Source organism: Leucopleurus acutus, assembly GCF_964270905.1.
Source record: "Leucopleurus acutus genome assembly, chromosome: 3".
Taxonomy (NCBI): domain Eukaryota; kingdom Metazoa; phylum Chordata; class Mammalia; order Artiodactyla; family Delphinidae; genus Leucopleurus; species Leucopleurus acutus.
In genome coordinates, this window is record NC_139145.1 from 125,024,880 (window position 1) to 125,050,026 (window position 25,147).

The 25,147-nt window shown below is 39.2% G+C and overlaps 1 protein-coding gene across 1 annotated transcript; it reads right to left on the reverse strand.

Moving 5' to 3' along the window:
* Positions 1-759: 759 nt before the first annotated feature.
* Positions 760-19,570, reverse strand: SHISAL2B (shisa like 2B; the record flags this gene model as incomplete). Its single annotated transcript, XM_082835972.1, has 3 exons — positions 760-884; positions 15,023-15,180; positions 19,380-19,570. The coding sequence occupies 3 exons, from the start codon at positions 19,568-19,570 to the stop codon at positions 760-762; spliced, it is 474 nt and encodes a 157-aa protein (XP_082692098.1).
* Positions 19,571-25,147: the final 5,577 nt, after the last annotated feature.

The following is a 25,147-nucleotide window of genomic DNA, read 5'->3' on the forward strand; positions in this document are numbered from 1 at the left end:
TTATGAATAAAAATCTTTTAAAACAATTTTAATTTGCAGAAACTGTAGTTTTATTTCTAGATGTCTAAGTGATACCACTGCAGTAGCCTTAGGTGGGACCAGAGAACTAACTTGTTTGTTTTATAACTTTCATTCTAGAAATTCCTTAGGAACTTTATCAGTGAAGGATTTTTGTTATGGTTATCCCTTGCAGAAAATATTTATCATGCAGATTATACATAGTGATACATTTTGTTATTGAATGTTAGCTTTTATAAAGGCAATAATACAGCAAATCCCCTAAAAAAGGCATAGGTTGATTTCTAAGAGACTTAAGAACACACCACTTCTCATTCATAAGCCCCCCCCCCCCCCCCGAGATTTACTTATCTAGTACCATCTCTTATAAAAATAACTGCCTCGAGGTGTGAGAAACTTGTGAAGTGCTGGTAATGTGACATAAACTTCTCATTGTTCTTCACTGACATAGGTGTGCTTATCTTGTTATTGATAAATTCTATAATTTCTCCTGAAGTATTAACATAATTTCATGTAATGTAGAAACATCTTAATTAGCAAATAAAAGTAAACTTATGCACATGGAAATCTATCAGAAACCTTAGTGGGTGTTTAATAAATTAATTGAATGATCAAAACTGCAGCTGTGTCTTGCTTTGTGCGTGGTGAGTTTTTGAAAAGTATTATTACAAACTGTATTTGAAGTGAACTCTTTATTTTTGTTGCTCCATCTCTCCAGTGAGCTTTTACAACACAGGATATTTAACAGTAAGCAGTGTTGATTTGTGTCATATCCATTGTTTTTTCTTGAATTATATCATCAGCTTCATAGAATGTTTCATTTGTTGAATTTGAACTGGGGGCTTTGGTTTTTCTATTTGAGCTGCCTGCAAATACACAAAACAAAATGAAATAACTATTCGAAATTATGACATCAAATCTTACTTTAAAATTTGTCCTTAAAAAAATAAACTTTTTAGGAACGTTGGAAATACGATGTCCTAAAGACCTTATGGATGAGTGAGAATTGAATCATTTCAAAGTTGTTTTTGAGCATTTTCTCCTGAAAGTCAAATAAGGGAAATACTCAGTAACAGAAGTAAGGATTTTGTTTCCATGCTTACCTTTCTTTCTCCACACTTCCACGGAGGAAACTACACATTTGGTCAGAAGGTAACAATTTCTGGGTTGCTTAATAAAAGTGTGACTGTCCTTATGCATAAAGGGAACAAAACTAAAATCGATCATAATAATTTACAACAATCTTAAGGCTTTGCCATTATAATCAGTTGAAATGTAACATTTAAAAAGAGCATGTTCATCCCACAATCCCATTCACTCGTTCTATATGAATGAGTCCAGATTGCACAAGGGTAGAGGAATGTGGATATTTGTTCATCAGAAGTTAGACTAACAAGCTCATAGCAAAGAAATGGATTATTAATCAATGAATGATGTTAGAAAAATTAAGTGTGCAAATGATGTCATATATTTCACCAATATATACAAATTTAAATATATTTAAATAATTTTATAATTATGTAAAAGCAGTGCAAGAAATCACAGATGTTACTAATAACCCCCTGTTGCTAAACCCACAGTTCAGCTCACAAGCCACATCCTATCAGCAGCATTTTCTTTCTTGGCTTCCCAGATGCCACCCTTCCTTGACTCGCTCCTGTGTCACCATTGCTCCTTCTCCATCTTTCTTGTTGGTCCCTTTTCCTCTCCCAAGCATCTTAGGCTGATTAGTCCCACAGTTTTTAATACCATCTCTGCTGATGACTCCCAGATATGTATCTCTAACCCACACCTCTCCTGAACTCCAGGCTCAACTTGCCATCTCCACTTGGATATCTAGCAGACATCTCCAACTTAGTCCAAAACTGATATTTGGATCATTCCCAGGAAAAAAAAAAAAAAAAGAGCCCAATCCACTTACAGTCTTCCTCTTCTCAATTGCCGGCAACTTCCATGTGTTCAATTGCTCAGGACAAAAACCTCTGTCAGTCTTGGTTCCTCTTCCCTCAACCCCACCACCAATTTATCTGATAGCCTGTTGACTACATTTTTTAAAACACATCCAAAATCAGACCACCTTCACTGCTACCACTGTTCTATTTTCAGCACAACACTCAGAGTGATCCTTTGAAACATAAGTCAAAGCGTGTCCTCTGCAAAGAACCCTCCATTTCACCCAAGTCTTTATAATGGCCTACATGTCCACACACACACACACACACACACACACACACACCATTAATCTCCCTGACTTCATCTTTTTCTACTTCATCCTCTCATTCACTCCTACCTCTTTGATCAAACATTTCAGGCATGTTCCAGCCACAGGGCCTTTGCACTGGCTGTTCACTCTGTCTGGCATGCTCTTCCCTCAGATTGTCTTCCCAACCTCTTTGATCAAACATTTCAGGCATGTTCCAGCCACAGGGACTTTGCACTGGCTGACTGTTCACTCTGTCTGGCATGCTCTTCCCTCAGATTGTCTGCAGGATAACTCCCTAATTTCCAATCCTTGCTCAGAAGTCACCTTTTCAATGAGACCTAAACACTGTATTTAAAATTGCAACCTACATTCCCCCCACCCCATCCCCAATCCCTTTGCTCTCCAGTTTTTCCCATAGCATTTATTTTCTAATATAATTTACCTTTTTGTTATGTTTATTATCTATCTCCTCTCACTAAAATGTAAGCACCACATGCCAGAGATCTTTTACTATATTTTTCATTGATGATGCAGAAGAATTGCATTGTACATAGCTAATGTTCAATAAATTTGTTGAGTGAAATGATAAGATTGAAAGTGTGGCATAGTAAAAACTTTAAAGTTGTAGATTGCAAAAGACAAGATTGAAAGCCAACTGGGAAGAAATGTTTAGAACACATGATTCATGTTTAACATGTAACCAGAATTTACATATCAATATGTAAGACATTAACACCTCTTAATCAGTAAAGAGATGGGCAAAAGATCTACTGAATCTCCAATGTACTAGTCAGAAAGAAATGTAAATTCAAAAGGTAATTACCATTTTTCATGTCTCAATTAGGAACAGATAAAATCTTTCTTGGCCAAGAGTAATTTAAGTAATTTATTTTACCGTCACAAAAATTCAGAAGAAAAGAAATAAAGCCATATATCGTACCACTCAAGGCTCCACATTTTAAACAAGATACTTTTAATATTAGCCCAGAGAATAATGCCATGGATGTTTCAGGCCTATGGGCAAGATCTGGAAGCTGTAGTGAGACATCATCCTTCAAAACTTATCAATAATATTACCCCTTTGAGTGTTAGTCTATGAAATCAGCCCATAGTGGGGGATGTCCTGCTTGGCCCTAGAAAGCAGGGCCAGTGGGATGGTATGATGGGAGTGTAAACTGGTACATTTATTTTTAAGTCTGGAGTGTTCCTACCTTGTGATTTTTGCATGAGGTTCCCAAGGAAACCATAAGAGATGAGCTCTAAAACTTATAAAGATATTCACTGATTCTTTTCAATACCAAAAAAATGTAAGTACCCTAAATTTATAATAGGGAAATTGCTAAATTATCATACATAAGTATGATGCAGACATTTAATCTGAAAAAGTGATTTCCGAGAAATTTTTAATTACATTGAAAATGCTCAGAATACAATATTAAGTGAGAAAAGATGCAAAACTATCAGCAATACAATAATAGTTAATACTTTCATAATGTTTCCTCAGAGCATTTACTATCAGCTTCTCTCTGCTTAAAATTCTTTAGGATCAAATCTTAATTTCTTGGTTAGGCTGAGGATGAGCCCTTCTTCCCTGTCCCGGCTCAGCTAGCCCCATTCCCTTCCTGGTACTTGGCATTTCAGACATACAGAAATACTGACTAACAGGCTCCCCAGACTTGGCCTGCTCTCTTGCTCTCTCTGCCCCATGCCTTTGCATACTTCCAGCTGCCTGATATCCCTAACTCTCTAATCTTTGCTTGAAAAACTCTTATTTGTCCTTTAGGTTTTGGAAAATCTGCTCCAAACCTACCTAAGGGGAAGGGGGACTCACTAGCCAAGAGGTTTCACTCTTCGAAGTAGCTTTCCTCTACTTTTTTGCCATCTAGTCTCTCTTCTTATATGACTTTTTCACTTTTTTTCTTTAGATAAGTCTAAGCCTCACCTTTAAGTGTGTTCATCCTGCCTGGCTTTGCCCATTTATAACTAATTGTATAGACTGCTTTCTAGAGTCACTGAGGACATCCCTCACTATGGGTGGTTTTCATAGATCAACACTCAAAGGAGCAATATTATTGATAAGTTTTGAACGATGATGTCTCACTACAGCTCCCAGATCTTGCCCATAGGCCTGAAACATGTGTGGCATTATTCTCTGGGCTAATATTAAAAGTATCATAATTTTAAAATATAGGGCCTAGAGCGGTACAATATATGGCTTTATTTCATTACATCTGAACTCTTTTGGTGTTAAATTAATGTTCTACTTCTAAACATCCAATCATAATGTTTTGACTATATAATTTGATTTTTAAACAAAAACAACAAAAAGTTAATTTGTTGTAGGCACAACATTTTCTAGCCTGGCAAGTAGCTCTTTGCCCAGTCAGCAAGCAAAATTGTTTAAGATAAATGTAGTAGGGAAAGCTAGCATGAAAATTTGATGACCTGATAAATTCTTGACTGTTATTTGCAAAGTAGACTTTAAAAGATATATGGATTCAAATTTAACTACTAAATACTTAAGTAATGGGGTATATATATATATATATATAGAGAGAGAGAGAGAGAGAGAGAGAGAGAGACCCTTGAAACTATTTTCCTTATATAACATTTGTAATATTTGAAAAACAAAATGTTTGTAGGCTTATTTTTATTGGTTCAGTATTGTTTGTACTCTCCGGTATCACAGCAGGTAAAAGGTAAAAGACCAAGGATTTAAGATGTAAATTAGTTTCATATTATCCGGGCAGAATTTGTATCTTATATAAGCATTTCTTTTCTTTGTTTATTGAAGTATGGTTGATTTATATCATATTAGTTTTAGGCATACAACATAGTGATTCAATATTTTTATAGATTATACTCCATTTAAAGTTATAAATATTAGCTATATTCCCTATGCTGTACAATATATCCTTGTAGCTTATTTATTTTATACATAATAGTTTGTGCCTCTCAATCCTCTTCCCTTATCTTGCCCCTCTAGCATTTTTTTAAACATCTAAATTTTTTTTTTTTTCCGGTACACGGGCCTCTCACTGTTGTGGCCTCTCCCGTTGCGGGGCGGACGCGCAGGCTCAGCGGCCATGGCTCATGGGCCCAGCCGCTCCGCGGCATGTCGGATCATCCCGGACCTGGGCACGAACCCATGTCCCCTGCATCGGCAGGCGGACTCTCAACCACTGCGTCACCAGGGAAGCCCAAACATCTAAAATTTTAACCTTTTATTTGAAATCCTGGAAGTCTGAAGACTATAACATTTGATTAATTCAAGTCCTTCATGTTTCCTAAGCTTTTTACATACTTAAATTCTTAATATTCTAGTGAGACTTTCAAGGTGGTTTTTCTACCTTGTCACATACAGGGTTTTTTTTTCTTTTTATGGGAGTTAAACTCAGGAATTTATTTCCTCACTTAGTTTGGGGTTCTCTCTAAGAACCCCTTAGTCTGGGGTTCTCTCTTAAGCCATCTCTATTCTGACAGCTCTGGTTTCCATTACGCGTTTTTCTGAAAACAACTGAACGAGTTTAACCTGTCTACTGCCCTCTGAGATTTAAAGGCTTGCAAAATACATTCCAGTATCCTATCAATAGATTTTCCTTCATCTAGGACTTGTAAAACCCCCCACTCCCCAGCCCTGATTCATTATTTCCTTGACTACTGGATCCTTCTAACCAGTGCAGGTACAAAGATCATTTCTTAGATTGGCTTCTTAAGGCAATGCAGTTCCCCTAACCAAACTGATTCGCTACAGGAACAAGAAAAGATTTGATATAAACACCATACTGACACTATTTGAAGCAGGAGCTTTGATTAGCAAATCAACACCCTGGTGTTCCCTCTCTTCCTGCAGCTTATAAAAGTCCAAACGTGCTTTCAATGTATATCCCTCTGGTAAGATAGAATTAATTGGGCATATTATGGGAAAAACAACTGCTGTAAGTGGGCTGTGCTGTAGTGATATCAGAGTCCAGCTAACTACATCCCTTTGGAATGATTTTAAAAGAGAGAAGAGGAAAAGTCTCAGCAACCTCACCTTTTCCTAGTTTTCCTTTAACAAATAGAAACGAATTTCTTAACCAACAAAGTAGAGATAAAACCAGCTGCCTCTTCTGTCATGAGGTTACAACATGGATTAAATTTTAAACAAGAAATCTGTTATACCATTGAGCTCTTAAGGGATTTGTTACATATAAAGGGTTTTTTTAAATTTAATTTCTCCTTTTCCTTACCTGAGTGCAGACTGGGAAGATCCAACATCACTGTGCTTTCCTGGGTTGACATTAGTTGCTCTTTCTGCTGCTAGTGTCCCATTTTTATTCTTTTCTTCAGTCTGGTCATCATATGTAAATCTCAACCTTCCTTTAATCCTATACCTCTCAGCCTGGCATTTAAATTAAAGCTTTGTTTTGGCCTTTGCCAAAATTTAAATGCAATTTATCAAGCAAATAAAATTCGCCATTTAAATCAAATTCATCAAACAAAATCCGCCTATCCTCATCACAAACTAGGCCAATATATTTTTTCTATAATAGTTAAATTTTACATTCATTTTCAGAAGCATTCCTCAGGGATCCATTTATCCTATAAATCTTCTATGAACTCTGCTCTTACCTGCCATTTCAAAATATCAAAAGAATGCTGGGCCCTCTGCAGGTCTCATCTCCTGGCTATGTGGCAGAGCGATAATTAAGCTTTTCTGCCATTATCTGCCTGTGTCCTTCTAGCCTCTGCATTACCTATCTGCTGCCCAACAGCAGCTTCAATGACTAATCAGCTGGCTCACTTTAGTAGAAATCTACACATCCCACTCACCCTGCATTTCTTTCTAGTGGAAACAAGCAATCTTAAATTTGCACCCTAAAAGTGTTCTTTATTTACTAGGGGACATTTTCCCTTTAAATTTAATACGATGCAAAGAACTGGATCTGAGGTAAATGGTGAAGTGAGCAAAACTTGCCTACTGACCTCCTGACCCATTGACTTCTCCCTTCTTCAATGCCCTGCCTTCCCCTTGAGGATACGCAGGTATCTCGTGTAAATACAGTTAAAAATTCATTGTGAAAGTTAGAATCTTAGACTTGCCCTTTTGCTTTGCCCATCCATCAAGGAATGAAGGCAGTTCTCTCCAGAAATGTTTTTCCTACCCTATTTTTTCCACAATTGGACTTTTTTTTTTTCTTTTCTGCATTGTTAAATTCAACTATAGATGACTAACATAGCTCACAAAGGAATTTGGCTGATATTTTAAATCCTTTAAATGGATTTTCACAATTGAGAGACTGGCTTCTATTTTGCTTTTTGGTTCCAGCATCAGCCAGCATTGCTTAACCCTGCTCCCTGAGGAGGACTCACAAATGCTAAAAGTAGCAGGAGCTCTGCTGAGCAATTTGGTTTTCTACATTCTAGAAACAAAAAGAGTTGTAGGAAATTCCAGACTCATTATTTTCAGTAGAAAGGCCCCTTTAGGAGACACAAGTGACCTTTTCTGCCATTGAGTTCAAATTACCCCATCTTCTACTAAGATCTCAGTGAGTTTTTAAAGCCTCTCTGAAACAAAGAATGGCATTTAAAAGTAATGTGGCAGTGTAATTAATAAATGTTTGAGTAGAATTTGGTTGAATCAATGTTAAGGCTACTAAGAAAAATAGCTCCCAAAGTTATCTATAAATTTAGTGCAAAACCCATCAAAATGCCACTTGATTTTTAAAAATTTGACAGTGTGATTCAGAAGTTTATTTGGAATACTGAAACAAGAGTAGCTAAGAAACTTTGAAAAAGAAGCCTAATGGGAAGGAAGAGAAAATCTTCCCTAATTAGATATTAAATTATATAGCTACAATAATTTTTAAAGTATATTATTGGCTTAAGAATAAACAGACTGATAAATTTAACAGAACAGAAAGTCTAAAAACAGATCCCAGTATATATAAGAATTTAGTTGATGACAAAGATGACATTTTAAATTGGCAAGAAAACAAGGATAGATTTCCCAATAAATATTTAGACAATTGGCTCATTTGTAAAATAAAAATAAAGGCATATCCCTACCTCACACTTTACACAAAAATTTTAATTCCAGGATTATTAAAGATTTAAATGTTAAAAAACAAGTGAATGTGTGTATTATATTAGAAGAAAATATAGGTGAATATCTTTATATCTTAAAGTGAAGTAAGAACTTTCTAAGTATGAAATTAAAGGAAGAAATCACAAAAGGAGAAACTTCTACAGTTGCAAAATTGTCACATAAAATTAAAAAGGGAACAACTATGAAAAATACTTGCAATATATGTGAAAAAGAATTTAGTTACTGTATGGAAAGTTCCTATAAAGCAATGAAAAATGAACACCCCCATAGAAAAATGTGTATAAGATATAAGCAACAATATACCACAAAGAAAATGACAAATAAATATGAAAATGTCCACCCTTGCTCGTAATTAGATAAATTTAAAATAAAACACTGTATTGTTTCCCTCAGTGAAATTAGTAAGATATATATCTTTTGAAATAAAAATACTCATGAAATAGTACTTTTCTGGAGGACAGTTAGCAATTTGTATCCAAAGACTTTTATATGTACCAAATCTTTGGTCAGCAATTCCATTCCTAGGGATTTATGCTAGGAAAATACTTCAATGTTCAATGCTTGTGTATAATAGAAAAAAATGGAAGCTAGTTCAAAGTCAATAATTTAATAAAATATGATATACCCAGACTGGTTTCTAAACACCATTCCAACTAAAAGGGCAACTTCTTGGAGACTTCTTGGAAAAATGGCAGGTTTCAGGGCTGGAACAGGAAAAACACAGGCTGCTCAAGAACATTTTGTGACAGAGAGCAAAAAAAAATGGTGGACATATTTCAAAAGGATATAGGACCCAGTTTAAAGGGGCTCCCACAGGCCAAATCTGAGATAATTTAAGAATCAATAAATGATGATAGTAATAGACTATTTTAGAATAAAGAATCTGAGTCCATACTGATATTAATAAATTAATTAATAGGTAAATAGGGGGAAAGGGAAAGCTCTTCCTTGTAGTAGAATAACAACTAATAAACACAGAAGGAATGATGAGGTTAGAAAATCACCATTTCATAGCTATCATAATAATAATTCTAAAATTATCTTGAAATTTTGAATGAAAAGATTCAGTCAAGAGCCATCAATGGGTACGTGAAAGTTGGAGGAGGAACAGGATTTTTTCATACCTCCCAACAAATTACTTAGTAATGGCAAAAGGAAAAATAGTAACTTTGTATATTCATATATATATATATATATATATATATATATATATATCTGACTCACTTTGCTGTATAGCTAGAAACTAACACAACATTGTAAATCAACTATACTTCAATTGAAAAAAAGAAAGGTAAAAGGATGATTTAAAATAAAAATAAGTTTCAAAAAACAAAAACAAAAGACTAAAGAAATATGATAACTAATTACAAGATGTAACTCTGGACTAGATCGTAGATAAGAAAAAAATAGCTATTTAAGGATATTGGAAAATTTTAATATGAACTGCAGATTAGATAATATTACTATATCACTGTTACATTTCCTGACTTTGATAAATGTACTGTAATACTATGTAGGGAAAAAAATCCTTGTTCCTAAGAAACACATACTGAAATATTTGTGGTTAAAAAGCATGATATCTGCAAATTATTTTCAAATGGTTCAGAAAATATACATCAAAAGAAAGTCAATTTTGAAAAAAGTGAGGTAAAATATTAACAATTAGTAAATCTGGGAAAAGGTATACAACCTTTTCTATACTTTTCTTGCAACTTTTCTGGAAGTGTGAACTATGTCAAAATAAAAGAATAAAAATTCATAGCACTCCATCAAGGTAATAAAATATAATCATTAAAAGTGGTGTTTATTTATTGGCAAACGACGATGTCACTGTTGCTCAGTGAAAAAAGAAAAGCTGTTACAGGATTCGTTTTTTTCCCAATTTTGTTATATATACATGATCTATAGATATATAGAAAAAAAAAATCCATGAAGGATATTCACCGTGGTGTTAATATCTGTTATCTCTGTGTGGTGGGATCATGGATGAAGTTATTTGTTTATTTGTTTTTCTATATTTTCTAATTTTCCTAAAATGAAAGTGAAGTAAGGGAAAGGTTTTCTTTCCAGGGGTATAAAGGTGTCTTCTAAGAAGAAATATAGTAGACTATTCTGAACGGTCCAAGTCCCATTTTGCTCACAGGCAGAACAAACAATTGTATACACAATCATCAAATTTGCTTGCTTTCTCAGTATTCTATATATAATTTATGCTTTTCTCCTAGACAACCTGTGCCTTACTGCTGATTTGCTTACCCTTTTCCATTTATATTGCCTGCCTTTGCAAAAGAGACTACCAAATAATAGATAATTGGAGTTGTCTATTATTCCCATACAACAATATTATTTTATTTGTGTCAAGCAGCTCTACTGTCTGCCCTTCTCATTTTCATCAAAAACTCTGCTTCTAAGAACCCTCTCGATTCTCCACCCCTCTCCACAACCCTAGGGTGTCAATGGATACTCAAAACCGCAGGATGAATATATTTTATCTTCTTGGAGCATCAGTTTTACTCAGAAATGGAAAGGATATAATGTTATTATTAAAGTAAAACAAGTCATTATATTAGCAATCAAATTAAAAATTCCCACAATTTAAAAAATATAATGGGCAACTTCACATAATTTAAAGCTCACAAGCCAGGGCTTTCCATTCTAACCCTTGGAATTCTGGAGGTACACATTCCTTTCTTATCTACCTTTAAGGATTCTCCAGTGGAAAAGTTTGGGAAGCAGGGATCTAAGACATTCATCCCTTTAATTGCTCCCCCATTAACCATTAATTCTTCCACGTCTTATGAAATGAGCCCTCGTCCCAGGGGTGTCTACTCAGAAAGATGCCCTTCACACAGCCATCTTCTGCTCAGAACTGTTTGTCCAATACAGTACAATTTACAAACCACGGTATTCTTTTAAACATTGGCATTTGATACAGGCGTAACTCAAAACACAAAAGTTAAAAAGAAAGAAAATGATTATGGAACACAATGTAAAGACCGATCAATTGCTTAGCAATAGAACCTCTGTACAAAGTGAGCCCTGGAGGTAGCCCAATTAAACTCTACAGGCACTACCAGAGAGAGACCTGCTATTTTCAGGATCAATTCAAAATGTATAAAGTCTTAAATTGTATACATTAAAAATAATGAACCCCAATAGAACAAAGGTACATGAAAGAAAAATCTTGGCAAAATAATCTAAGATTAGACTATTGTTAAAAAAACAAAATTCAGCTGAGTGAATTTGAAGACCTAGTTGGCTTTATCCAATGACTTGTGAATTGGACAGCATCCCATCTAACAAGTAGAAAGGGGCTCTGAGAAGATGTAGGAAATGAAGAGTCTTATAGGCAGAAGGGGATAGGACAAGGAAGTCATAAACAAAAGAAAGGATTTTTTTTTTAGGCAGGTCACCTTCCTTTAGGGGAGGGGCAGGGGTCTATCCTGAAGATTACCTTACTAGTGTTGATCAGGAAATTCCAGATGGATAGGTTTAAATTTTCACTCCTGGGAGAGGCTGAAACTGCAGTGAGGTAAGGTTTTGGTTTGCTGATGTGGGGCTTAGCACAAAGGGCTCCGTTTTGGGCCTGTTGTTTCTTCTTTAATGCTACTGTCATTTACAGAAACAAAAAAGTCCAGTGCCTTAAGTCAGTTTTAGTATGTGCACAAAAGCACGTTTCCCTTTAGGCCATTCAAATTGCCTATAATGAAAAAAGTCTCAATTCTAAAAATTAAAATAATGGGAGGCCGACTCTTAAGAACAGATAGTTTTCAAAGAAAGGAGTGGTAACTGGTGAAACCAATTTTCCTCCAATGTAATTTTACTTGCTTAATTATTACACAAACATAATGTTCCTAACCTTTAAGGCATTCCTTAAGTGGAATAAAGCCTTGTTTTCTCACTAGCTAGAACACTGACATTTATCCCTCGGTGGGAGAATCACTGGAATGAAGCATGCATATTTAACGATAGGCACAGCAATGGTTTTTAATTATCACTTTGAAGGGTCGCTTTCAAATATGAACCGTTTTCTCTTCCTATTCCAGGTGACATTTGGATTACCTATTTCGTTTTCTGCTCTCCACTGTCTTATTTGGTTAATGTCAACCAAAGGGCCCAAAATCATCTAATTTGAAAGCAGCAGAAGGCAATGATCATATAAAATTCTGCCTTACCAAGAGTAAGCACTCAGGAGTATTGAATTAATTTGCTGACTTGATAAACATAGTGTTTTTCAGAGGGCCAGAGTGGGGATATTCATTGTAAGAAAGTAGCCTCAACTAACTACATAGGAAGTGCACTAATGGATCTCCTTAGCTAAAGAGCCATAAGACTACAAAGACTTGAGTCAACAAGCCAACTAATTCTGTTGCTGGGCTCTCAGATCCAGCTTGAAATAAAATTCTGGAGCAGTCCCTGAGATAGATCAGGAAAAATAATCAATTTTTATTTAGCACACTGCATTGTATAGAAGAGGCACTCAGTGAATGTTTGATGACTATAATGGTGACAATAAACATGCTCCTTTGATCACCTACGACAGAGGTGCAGTGCTACTTCAATTCATTCAACAAACATTTGTTGTGTTCTAAGCACTATAGAAACAGTAGTGAGCAAACAAGATAAAAATTTCTACTTTCCTGGAACTTACTTTCTAGTTGGAGTAGAGAAAAATTGGACAACAGGTAAGTAAAATATATAGTTGATTAGTGGTAAGTGCTTAGGAGAAAAGTAAAGCAGGAAGAAGGCATGAAATGTTGAAGTTAAAGATGCAGATTGAGTGACCAGGGAAGAACTCCCTGGGAAGGTGACTTTTAGTAAAGATTTAAAGAAAGTGAAAGTGAGGGAAAAAACATTCCAGACAATGGGCACAGCATGTGCAAAGGCCCTGAGGCAGGAATTTCAAGGAACAGCAAAGAGGCCAAGGTGGCTGGGCATAAGATGCTAGAAATAAAGGTGTAAAGGGCAGACCACAAAAGCCCCCATAGTTCACATTTAGGACTCCATATCTATTGAAAGATGGGAAGCAATTAGGGTTTTGACCAGAGTAGTGACCTGACCTAACTTAGGTTTTACCAGGCTCACTCTGGCTTCTCTGTGGAGAGTAGACAGCAGGGGAGCAAGGGCAGGGCAGGAAGAGGAGCTATTTGTTTTAAAATGCAGAGTCTGGAGTTCGTGGTTTTAACAAACTCCCTACGTGATTCTTACACACAATAAAATTTAAGAACTGATACTTTAAATTATCTAAGCACTTGAGATAAAAATTATTTTACTTTTTGATTATTTGATAATCCACTGCTTCATTTTGCCTGTGGAGAAACGGAGTCTAAGCCATCGGACTAAATTCAACTAACAACTGGTCAATTCGGCCATGTAATCTCCAAACAGTACTTCATAAAAAGAACTCCAAAGGGATCTTGGCTTCTTGCTTTGTGATACAGGGCACCCTCTGAGATCTCTACAGAGAAGAAAACTAGAGCTAAAGTAGTCATAGGGTGCTGGTGTATTTGAGAAGATCGCAGAGCATGTACTCCATAAACATGTTTCTGGATTCAGCTAAAATGGAGCACATGGGAAGGAAATTTTCTAAATTTTTTGGAAGAAAGTTTTTCACTTTCTTTTTAAATAGAAGTTAGTGAGCACCTGTGTCTTATTCTAAACATATATATCTGTAATATAGAGATTCTAAATTTTTATTAAAAATATATTCAAAATACGTATATCTAAATAAAATTCATGATCACTACTTTTAAAATACACTAATAGAAATTTATATTCACAAAAACATTTAACAATTCTTTCTGTTTCATAATGATAATGAGTAGTATGTGTAGCACATTATAATTAAGATAACAAAGAGACTCAGTTCTGAAAACCTTACATAAACTTTATACTTGCACTACACACACAAACACACACATACACATACCTGTATAGCGTAACTAGTTTGTGATCTATTCAAGAACAAAGACTGACTTCTATTTATTCTTTAGTTTCTTTTATATGACTCTGAATTACTTAATACACCTCCTCTGAATTCTGCATACCATAGGCACACAGGTAATGCCTAACTGACTACTGACTAACCAATCTAGAGCAATGCAACACTGACAATTAATTATCGGATATTTTGTTCCTCTATCTATTTGACTTCTTTGGCTCCATCAAAAACAAAATTTAAAAATTCCAAGAGGATACAACCTTTAAAACTGAGAGACACATAAATAAAGTGGATTTACTGGATCAGTGTATTATTTTTTCATGAGAATATTTACATCCTACCACTATTTTTCCTTGGGCACAATCCCTCCAAGGTATTTCATCATTAAGACCTAATTTAACGTGAAGTTTTATAAAGACATATAATAAACTGAATTTTTTTTTTTTTTTTTTTTTTTTTTGCGGTACGCGGGCCTCTCACTGTTGTGGCCTCTCCTGTTGCGGGGCACAGGCTCCGGACGCGCAGGCTCAGCGGCCATGGCTCACAGGCCCAGCCGCTCCGCGGCATGTGGGATCTTCCCGGACCGGGGCACGAACCCGTGTCCCCTGCATCAGCAGGCGGACTCTCAACCACTGCGCCACCAGGGAAGCCCAATAAACTGAATTTTTAAAAAGCATTCATTGCTAACAGAATGATCTGTCACCCAGGCACAGGTTATTATTTTGAACAGACTACAGGTAATTGGTTACAAATAACAGTTACTGATTACCTTCTTGAGTGGAAATAGCCTCTAGGTGTTGAAGTTTAAGGCCAGTGTCTAATCTCTGAGGCTTTGTATACAGAAATAAGTAGCAAAGAACACAGACGCTGATGACAAAGGCAAGTAAAACAAGGGCAGCAATTCCCAGTCCAATCAGAGCGCCAATGCTGAGGAAAACAGAAAAAACACTGTGACTGTCACACAAACTTGTTTGCACATAAAACAAAGGTTTAAATATTGTTAATACTTGCTTCAGTCATTCATACCAAATTATGTTTTATTATAAACAGTATATGATTGAAATCTATGGCTCACCTTTTTCTACCATCAAATTCTTATGATATTTCTCTATACATTTATATGTTAATATTGGTATAGAATACCATGTGAATTCATATTACAGTAAAAGGTCACATGATTCTCTAGGGATGGTTCAAAAACATTTCTATCAGATAAACCTCTATTATTAATATATTTTAGGAGGAAAGATTAGGTTCACCAATAAAAGATGAATAGAAAGATATCTACCTCTGCAAAAACAGTGAAACAAATGTTTACTGGAAGTGTAGAACTTTTATTTTGGAGACATGTATGGGAGTTATCATGTATTAATATACAAAACCACAACCATTACAAGAGAGGAGAAGAAAGTTTAATTAAAGGAAAGCAATGTTTATGAAAGTTACGTAAAGTTCATGTTCAATCTGAATTTTTCCTTTCTAAAAGAGCATAACACCAATAGCTTCTAGCATTTAGGAAGAAACCCTTGTACTTTTCTCTAAAAATGCAGTGTAAATATGATATTATTTGCACTAAATTTGTAACAATTCCTTCTGATACAGTTATCTATAAGTCTAATCACTTGAGAAATAATACAATTTTCAGAAACCTGTGAACTTATTTTTAAATGGGAAAAGAAGTTTGGAAAAAAGAAAATTATCTTGCAAGACTAATATGCAAACATATGTACTTTACTTTCATGAGCAATATGTATGTGTGGGTATGTACATACCTATAATTAGATTTTAAGCTGCTTAAGAGCAGATGCTTCTATTGACTTTCCCATAGTCATGTGCACACTTATTAAAAGTGTTTAATAAGAGTATTTAGCTTGTAATTAATGTTTCATAAATGGAAATAAACAATAATTGACTGGTGCTTGATCCATTAGTAGTCATTGAAAAGTAATCATCATTGAAAAGTAACAATCATTGAAATGATCACTGAAAAGTAGTGATCTTTTCCTTCATTATTTTCCTGTCTTGCCTTTCAGCTTCTGCTATTTCCCAGAGATTAGGGCGCGAACAAATGTGACACGCCGAAAGTGAGGGAAGGGAGAATTTGACCAGGGGTGCTAGGTGTGTCACTGCTTTGGGAGGAAGAACAAAATTAAAAGTGAGGGGCTAAGCTCATCCTACTTATCCTTAATTTAAGGAGATAAAGCCCCCTTGCAATTTAGAGATTACCTCCTGAGCCAGACATGGGGGCAGACTTCAAAAGATTCTTGTGCTTGTTAATTACTATCAGCCCGGTTCCCCTAGCCCTGCACAGAAGTGAAGACTGGGTAATTTTCTGGCTAGAGTCAGTATATAGTTGCATATTTAAATTGGAGTTTGCCCTCACTTGATGCCCTCTCTTCCAAGGGGTAGACTCCCTGGCTCTGGCAACTCCTCTTTCATGCTTGTTTGCACCAAAGCTGACTTTTGTAGATCATATGTGTAGGGAGGGTTAGGACTGCACAGACACATGGGAACATAATCCACTTAATGAACATTATCTGCTTCATAAAGCAGCTAGGAGGCCAGACATCTGGAAAGATCCCTGAAATGAGAACCCGGTTATTAAAAACATCTTCAAAGTGAAAAAATAATTTAGTCAATTAAAAGTAAAATTGTCAACTTAATTAAATTCAATGTATGTATTACAGACTTTACATGTACACAGTTTAAAAACCAGGCCACATGATTGGAAGGAAAAACAAAAACAAAGCATGTCACTTCTTCCTGTTATAAAAGGATGTTCTTCATAATCCTGACAAACTGTTTCACTGTCATAGTTCCACGTTATAGAAATGTTGCTTTATGCATGCAAAACTCTAGATAAAGATGGAGCTCTGGGAATCTCCTAAAATATTCATTTCAACACATAACTTATTGAACTCACGCGTAGCCCTGTGCAACACACATTATTTTCCTAGGTCCTGAAGGTTTCCAAAGGAAACCCTTAGAGGTTAGGGATTTATAAGAGGAGAAGAGATGGGAGTGGGCCAGACGCAGAAAAGGGAGAATTATGCTTTCCTCACAGCACCATAGGGCAGTTTGCTTTTCAGTCCCTGAGAGAGGGTCTGTAGCTGCTGTCACATTAATGAATTCTCCTACTTAGCAACTTCATTCACCTGGAGGTACCATACCTGTGCCTTTCTGCAGTGGCTGCAGAATCTCAGAACAAATGCTAATGACTTTTCACAGTTGGACTATTTTAAATTAGGGGAGAGAGCAAAGAATATGAGGGAAATGAAGTTCTAAATTTTTACCTTCCCATTGTGTTCTCAGAGCTCAATAACTAAGGAAGAACCCCAGGTGGGTTTTTTTTTTTAACATCTTTATTGGAGTATGATTGATTTACAATGGTGTGTTAGTTTCTGCTTTATAACAAAGTGAATCAGCTATACATATACATATAGAAACCCAGGTTTAACATTACCAACTGATGCCATCAGTTGAAACGATTTTCATATTTCCCAGGAACTGAGCTGCATTGTCAATGCTAAATGAAGACCCCAGCAAGCTGTTCATTCCTTTGTGCCCTCATAAACCTTAGGAAGGTTTTCTATCCTCTGCTGCTTGTCACTTTGGAACTATTCAGGGACCTGAGAATCCCAGGCACTTTTCCAATTGAGTTTGACTTAAGAGTTGCCAGTCTCTCATGGAGGTGCTGCCACCATTATTAACACCTCCAAAGACTCAGAGCTAGGCTACTATGTTATTTTCCAAAAGGCCGGATAATATGCCAGTGCAATACAAATTGCTTCCCCAAGTAATAGGGATAAATTGTCATCATTTCCTGTTCTGGCATGATACAAATTGGTTAGTTGAACTTGTTGGTAAGTAGGCACTCCTTCTGAGATTTTTTTGAAGCTTGCAGTGTGCAAAAACAAATGACTTTACTGCTCTAAGAAATAACATTTAAAGTCATTTGCTGTAGACTTGACATGTGTGCTAAAGTCTGGACCATGGTAGGAGATTGGGAGAACTAATACTCTTCTTCTTACTTAGCAGAGTTAGCCTCTCTCTCTCTCCCAGACATAAGCTAATTTATCAGTAACAGTTTGAGGTGGGGTGGCAGTTCTTTCCTGTAACCCTGGCACCCCATTCATTCTCCAGTCAAAATGAAAGAATCAGGTTCTAAGTCTGCAGTCCTTTGGAGTGGAGGGGGGAAAAGCATTTCGTAATGAAAATATCTGTGTAAATACGAATTGGAATATGTTAAATTACCATCATAGGAAAAAGAGGCAAGAAAGACACCACCTTTGAAAGTCTCTTCACTTTCCAGCAATGGCCAAAGAGCTCAAGTGTTGAGAAAGGGGGTGTCCTGCAAAGGTTCAACGGAGTGTGTAATCACAGCAACTGAAACTCTTCCTCTCTGTGGGTCTCCACTTCTGTTTGGGGGTCTGTGTGAGATCAACTGAGAGGGCAAATTACAAAGCCCTGTTGCCTGTGCGCGTCGAAACATACACACACACACACACACACACACACACACACACACACACACACACACACACACACACACACACACACACACACACACACACACACACACACACACCCTTTCTTGATACTTTAAATGATACAGCCAATTCCTTCTCACCGGCAAAGAGGCTTAAAATACTCTGATCTTTGGTTAACACATTGAGTCTCAAAGGAGCTCCTTTTCCATTCAAATGCACCAAATGCCCAAACAAATCAAAAAGAGAATTAAAACCTCCTCCTTAAGTTATGTGCTTGTCTTTCTCTGCCCGCAGAGCCGCAGGCCTCGGACTGGTGCCGGCGAGAGAGAGTGAAGAGTAGTCCGCTCCCGCCGGGCGGCCCTGCTTGCGCTCTGGGCGCAGAGCCCGCTCTCCTCCCGCGCGCGCCTCGCCCGGGGACCCCGGCGTATTCACACTTCTGGCGCCACTGCCCGACCCTCGCCGGATGGGGGTGGCACCGAGTGGGTTCTCTGCAGGGCCCTCATCAGCCCTCAGAGGCTCCTGTCCCCCCGGGGGGATCCGAGCAGGTCGCAAGGACGCGGGTGACCTCCCTCCTCCCGTCGTGGCACGACTCGTCGCCTCCCCAGCCCCATGGCCGCCAGCCCCCTGTCTACCCACCTGAGGCTCCACATGTAGCTGTGCTTGTAGGGGAAGTAGCTGCCCGGCTCACTGCAGCAGTACTTGAGGTCAGCGAAGCCACAGCAGTAGATGAGGGTGGCCCCCTCGCCGCGCTGGGGACACTGGAAGGGCTCCACGAAGCTGCGGTTGAGGCTGTAGTAGCCGGAGCACACCCGGCTGGCCTCGCTCATCTCGGGCGGCTGCGGGCAGGGGCACGCTAAGCCCCCGATCTGCCCTGGCTACAAACGTCCCGCCCCGCCCGCGGACCCCTCCGGCCGTGCTCGCCTCTTGCGATGCAGGGCTGACTGCCTGGGCGGTCAGCCTGGGGCGCGCCTCTTCTGCTCGCTCTCCTCCCCTCGTCCCCATGGTGTCTGGTCGCTTTACACGCGCTTCTCCCTCCCGCTACTGAGTGGTCCTATTATCTACCGATCTCCGGCCCTGTACCTTTTTCTCCCTCTCCCTTTGTCTGCTTTCTCCACGTTCTCCTGACGTCTCTCCACTTTTCCTCAATTGACGGAGGCGTCCCCACTCCATGCCAGAAAGAGATTCCACCTGAAGGAGAACGGGAGGTGTGGTGTGGGACGTGTTTGCCATCTGAACGGATGCAGCCAAAGTTGAAATTCCCTTTGCCTAGGGACAGGGCAGATGGGTTTCAGGCAAACGAGCAGGGCCGGGAAGCAGGGTAGAGGGCAGAACAAAAGGCACTGAACTACCAGTGAGGGGCTGTTGAGAAGTACCCCTTCTTCTTTGAGAAGTATGTGTAAGATGTTAAAATCTGCCAATTTAAATATCAAAGACAAGAACAAAATTTTCTCCAAAAACTAGCCATGCATTCTGTATTCAGTTAACCTGAGAAAGGAAGGACAGGTTAGAGATGGAGGTAAAGAAACTGAGGACTTCCTGCAAAGGTAGGCAGAAAGAGGAGGCAAAGGAAGCAGGGAGAGAGAGAACTTCATCCTTTCAAAGCACTGCAGAAATTTCTCTTGTTCTCTTTTTGTTTGGTATTCTCACTTTAGTGATTCATTTTGTTGACCAAGTTTTTAAAAATAACAATAGTAATGGATGCTTTTGTAATAATTCAAACAATACTATGATGTGTAAAGAAGAAAATATTAATAGCCGTAAGATAGGAGAGGAGGTGACTATAACATCCATAAAATTTCTGAGATAGAACTTTATTCCTTCCTCTTCCTTTTCTGCATCTTTCCTTCAGCTGAGGGTTGATTGGATGCCAGAATCATGAATTTTACCCTACTGGGTGCTGTATGTTTTTGTATTTGCATAAATATTCTTGAGCTTTGTTCTGGGATGCAGTTAAGTTACTTAGAGATGTTACTGGAAGGGGGAACCCTTCCAGGGCCTGAGAGAGGGCTCTGGTGCGTTTTAGAAACCTTTCCCGATCGCATGGTGTACCATCCTCTGGGTTTCCCATGCATGTTTTAGCTGTAGGAAGATTCCCCTAAACCTGGAGAGTTGGGGCCCATGGAATGGGTAGCACGCAGTATTGCTTTAAAGGGTCTGCATTTGCTCACCCAACCTCACCAATCCTCTTGTCTAACACTTGGAAATGAATTGTCCGAGGAGACAAACGTACTGGCAAAGCAAAAGACTTTATTGGGAAGGGGCACCCGGGCAGAGAGCAGCGGGATAAGGGAACTCAGGAGAACTGCTCTGCCACGTGGCTTACAGTCTCAGGGTTTATGGTGGTAGGGTCAGCTTTCTGGGTGTCTCTGGTCAATCATCTTGCTTGTCCCCATACTTGGTACAATTCAAGGCCCTACCTGATGGTGCACACATCTCTTAGCCAAGATGGATCCCAGCGTGAGGGTTTCTGGGATGTTGGCAGGACATATTATGGTCTGGCGTCTCCTCCCTCCTCTTGGCCCCTCCCAAATTCTCCCGGTTAGTTTTTGGTGGCAGCACCCTGTTCCTTATGGGGACCTCCTGTTCGGGACAACTCATGCAAGTGGTTATTATGCCTGGCCAAGGCAGGCTGTTTCAGTCAACGGTTCCCTAACAGAAACTGTTGGATTCTTTTAGGTTTGTTTTTTTTTAATTTATTTAATTAATTTATTTATTTGGCTGCGTTGGGTCTTTGTTGCTGTGCGCGGGCTTTCTCTAGTTGTGGCAAGTGGGGGCTACTCTTCGTTGCAGTGCGCGGGCTTCTCATTGTGGTGGTTTCTCTTGTTGCAGAACACAGGCTCTAGGCACACGGGCTTCAGTAGTTGTGGCACGCGGGCTCAGTAGTCGTGGCTCACGGGCTCTAGAGCGCAGGCTCAGTAGTTGTGGTACACAGGCTTAGTTGCTCTGTGGCATGTGGGATCTTCCCGGACCAGGGCTCGAACCTGTGTCTCCTGCATTGGCAGACGGATTCTTAACCACTGTGCTACCAGGGAAGTCCCTTCAGGTTTGATTTTAAACTTTGTTAGGCAGGACCAGAGCAGACTTGAAGGCTAAATTGATGATCCTCTTCATGTTATAGGAAGATGGGGCACAAGAGGATGGTCATGTCGCAGGTCTTGGGTGAGTCCATGGGACAGACCACCAAGTGAAGGTCCTTGGCTTTGCACGGGAAACAATTCAAGAGCGAGCCATAGCAAAGTGAAAGCAGTTTATTTGGAGAGATGTCTGTTTATTTAGACAGAACGCAGTCCCTCTCAAAAGGTGAGACTGGCCCTGAAATATGGGGTGGTTAGTTTTTATGGGCTGGGTAATTTCATCGGCTAATGAGTGGGAGGATTATTCCAACTATTTTGGGAAAGGGGCAGGGATTTCCAGGAACTGGGCTACCACCCAGCCCACTTTTTGGCCTTTTACGGTCGGCCTTGGAACCATCATGGCCCCCGTGGGTATGTCATTTAGATCCTAATGTATTACAATGAGTGTATAATGAGGCTCAAGGTCTACTGGAAGCCAAATCTTCTGGCATCTTGGGCCTAGTAGGGTCTAACCAGTTTCTATTGTAACCTCAACGGCTACGTCATTCCTTTAAAGGTTGTGCCCTGCCCCCTTCCCTCCTATCTCATTCTGAATACTCTACTGGGTACCTTGTGAATTACAAGGCTTACCATTCTGACCAGTGGAAATAAACTATTCCAGGCCTTGTGAAGGCTCCTAGAAGTGTACCCTCTGATCCTTTTAGGTGGATCTTTCCCTGGCTTCCAGTAGTTTCTTCACAGCCATGTGCTGATCATGACTTAGCTGAAGCCTCAAGGAGATCCTCCTGTGAGCCAGATCTTGAACTAACTCTCTCTCTCTCCCCCTCTTTCTCTCTCCCTCACATCTCTCTCTCTCTCCCTCTCTCTCTCTCCAGCTCTCTTCTCTCTCTAGTCCTCTGTCCTGCTATCTCTATCCACCATGCCTTCCCTGGATTCCAGCTCTGTCTTCTCAACTCAGAGAGACCACTGGGCTCCACCTGGGTTCCCCCTCCCCATGCTGCATTCTGGAAACTCTCTCCAGGCAGCAAGCTGGGGCAACCATAAGGCTCACCTCGTCTGTTTGCCCTCTCTCAAGGTTCATTGTCCTGCGCTACCTGATATCCATGTTCAAAGTCCATTGCTTCTATATTTTGTGTGTTTATCTTTTTCAGGCAGGAGGGTAAATCTGATCCCCGTTAAGCCATCTTAGCTGAACTTGGCCAGGGGATTAGGCCTGATCCAAGCTAGCCAGTTGGGTTCTCACTCCTGCAACTGGAATTCTGCCATGTGGACACTGTGGACTAAGAATGCCTCCTGCCACATCAGTAAACAAAAGATGCCCGGCCATCAAGCCATCAGCCACTGCAGTCACGCCCAAGGGTGCACCCGGAGGAGACTCAAGATGGAAAAAAAACAGGATACCAGCCCTAGTTAGCTGAGGTGCATATCAAAGGAATGATTTCAATGAGCCCAGAACTTTGCATCTTCCCATACATAGAAAAGCACTAAATTCATTAAATTGAGATGTTTGGTTTTCTTTAATTAACAGTAATCTTTTGATGTTCCGATTACCTGGTTTTTGTTACAAAACTCCTTTATATCCTGGCTCTTCCCTTCCCTCTTCAGAGTAGTGCCTCAGAGCCATCTGAGAGTCCTGTCTCCTAGGCTTGACATCCTCAGAAAATCCGCTGAATAAAACATAACTCTCAACTTTTAGCTTGTGCATTTTCTTCAGTCAACAACAGGAAGCCACAAGAAGCTAGTGTACAGGAAAGAGAAAAACGAAGCAAAGAGGAGCAGCAAAGAAGGGTGGAAGGAGTGCTGATGGCTTTGCAATAGTCGTTCAAGTTCTTTCCTGAGACCCACGGCATTCCTACCATTGGGTTTTTTTATTATTATTATTTAAAGTCCTATTTTCTGGCTAAAGTGCACTCAAGTTGGATTCTACTACCTGCAACCAAAGGGTTCTAACTCAAACAGCATGTCTTCAGGCAAAGTTGAGGGAAGAGGAGGGCAGTTGAAAAGGAAAAACTGAATCTCTTTAAATAATGGAACAGGTTCCCTTGGAAAGGGGAGCAATAGGCAGCACAAGTGGACTTTTCTTCTTGTTGTGCGAGAGGAAAATAAATTTTGAGAGGAAGAATTTTGAGATCATTGTTTTTCTGAACAATGATCTTGTCTCAATAAAATGTACAGAAATCTTATTGGAGCGTGAAACAACAAGGTGGAATTTGAGTGCTTGAGAGAAGGGGACAAAAAAGATTGAGAGTAAACACTGGGAAACATCCTGGAGGACAGGCAGAATGGGACAAAAGGATTGGGTGCGTCGTTGAGGGCCCAGTTAACGGTTAGAGATCATAGCTTGCTGGTAGAACTACCCTGTTGGTTCATGTGATTTTCTCCAACAATGCATGTTCAATAGCCCAGGAACAGGAGCAGAGAAATGGGCAGCAGGATTTGTCAGGATGGTTCTCTAACCCATTGATGCCTCTGCAATCACAGCAGAGCCTTAGCCTTTTCCAAGCCCCTCAAACATACAGAAACACACAGAGGAAGGCAAGCCCACAGCTGCTAGTCTCTACCAAACATGGAGCACTTGAGGCCTCTGAAATTCAAGCAAAGGAGCATTTTAATGCCTGAGGCTCAAGGGTAGTGTTAAGACTGTGACTTTCAACAAGACCCGTTCAGAAATGCATATCCCTTGCTTGACTTGCCTACTGTGTGGTCCCATGTGAACCGGTCCCCAGCTCTCTGCCTCCAGGCAGGGGGAGCTCTGTCAGGGAGTGGGAATGGGAGTGGCCCAGCACCAAAAGGTAGCCATACATTACATCTTTTATTTTCTTATATCTCACTGCTTCTCAACCAAGGTGGTACTCCCCTTTAGAGAGTCTTTAGGACATATTCTGGAAATAAGGAGACATTTTTGGTTGTCATGATGACTGTGAACCCTACTGGCAATGAGGGTTGTGGGCCAGTGATGCTAGACATCCTGACAACCTGCAAATGTACAGAGAAATGAAGAACTGGCTGTGACTTTCAAATGTTCCACAGGACATTCATGGAGATGAAAAACCTATTTATAATTATCTGTGCCTAGCACCTGTTCCCGTGTGTCAAATAAATACCACGAATTTCTTGAATTTTCCAGGAATGTAACTACCATGTAAATTGAAGGAAGATTGTTGTTTGTTTCGTTTGGAACTTTATCAAGCGTTTTTCACTCTTTCAGAAAATCACATACCAACGGTAATGTTACTCGAAATTTTGTATTTGAGTTGCCAATAACATGTGCTGTCTGTGTCAGCGCATATTTTTACTGTCACACTTAGAGCCACTGCATGCCCAGTATTG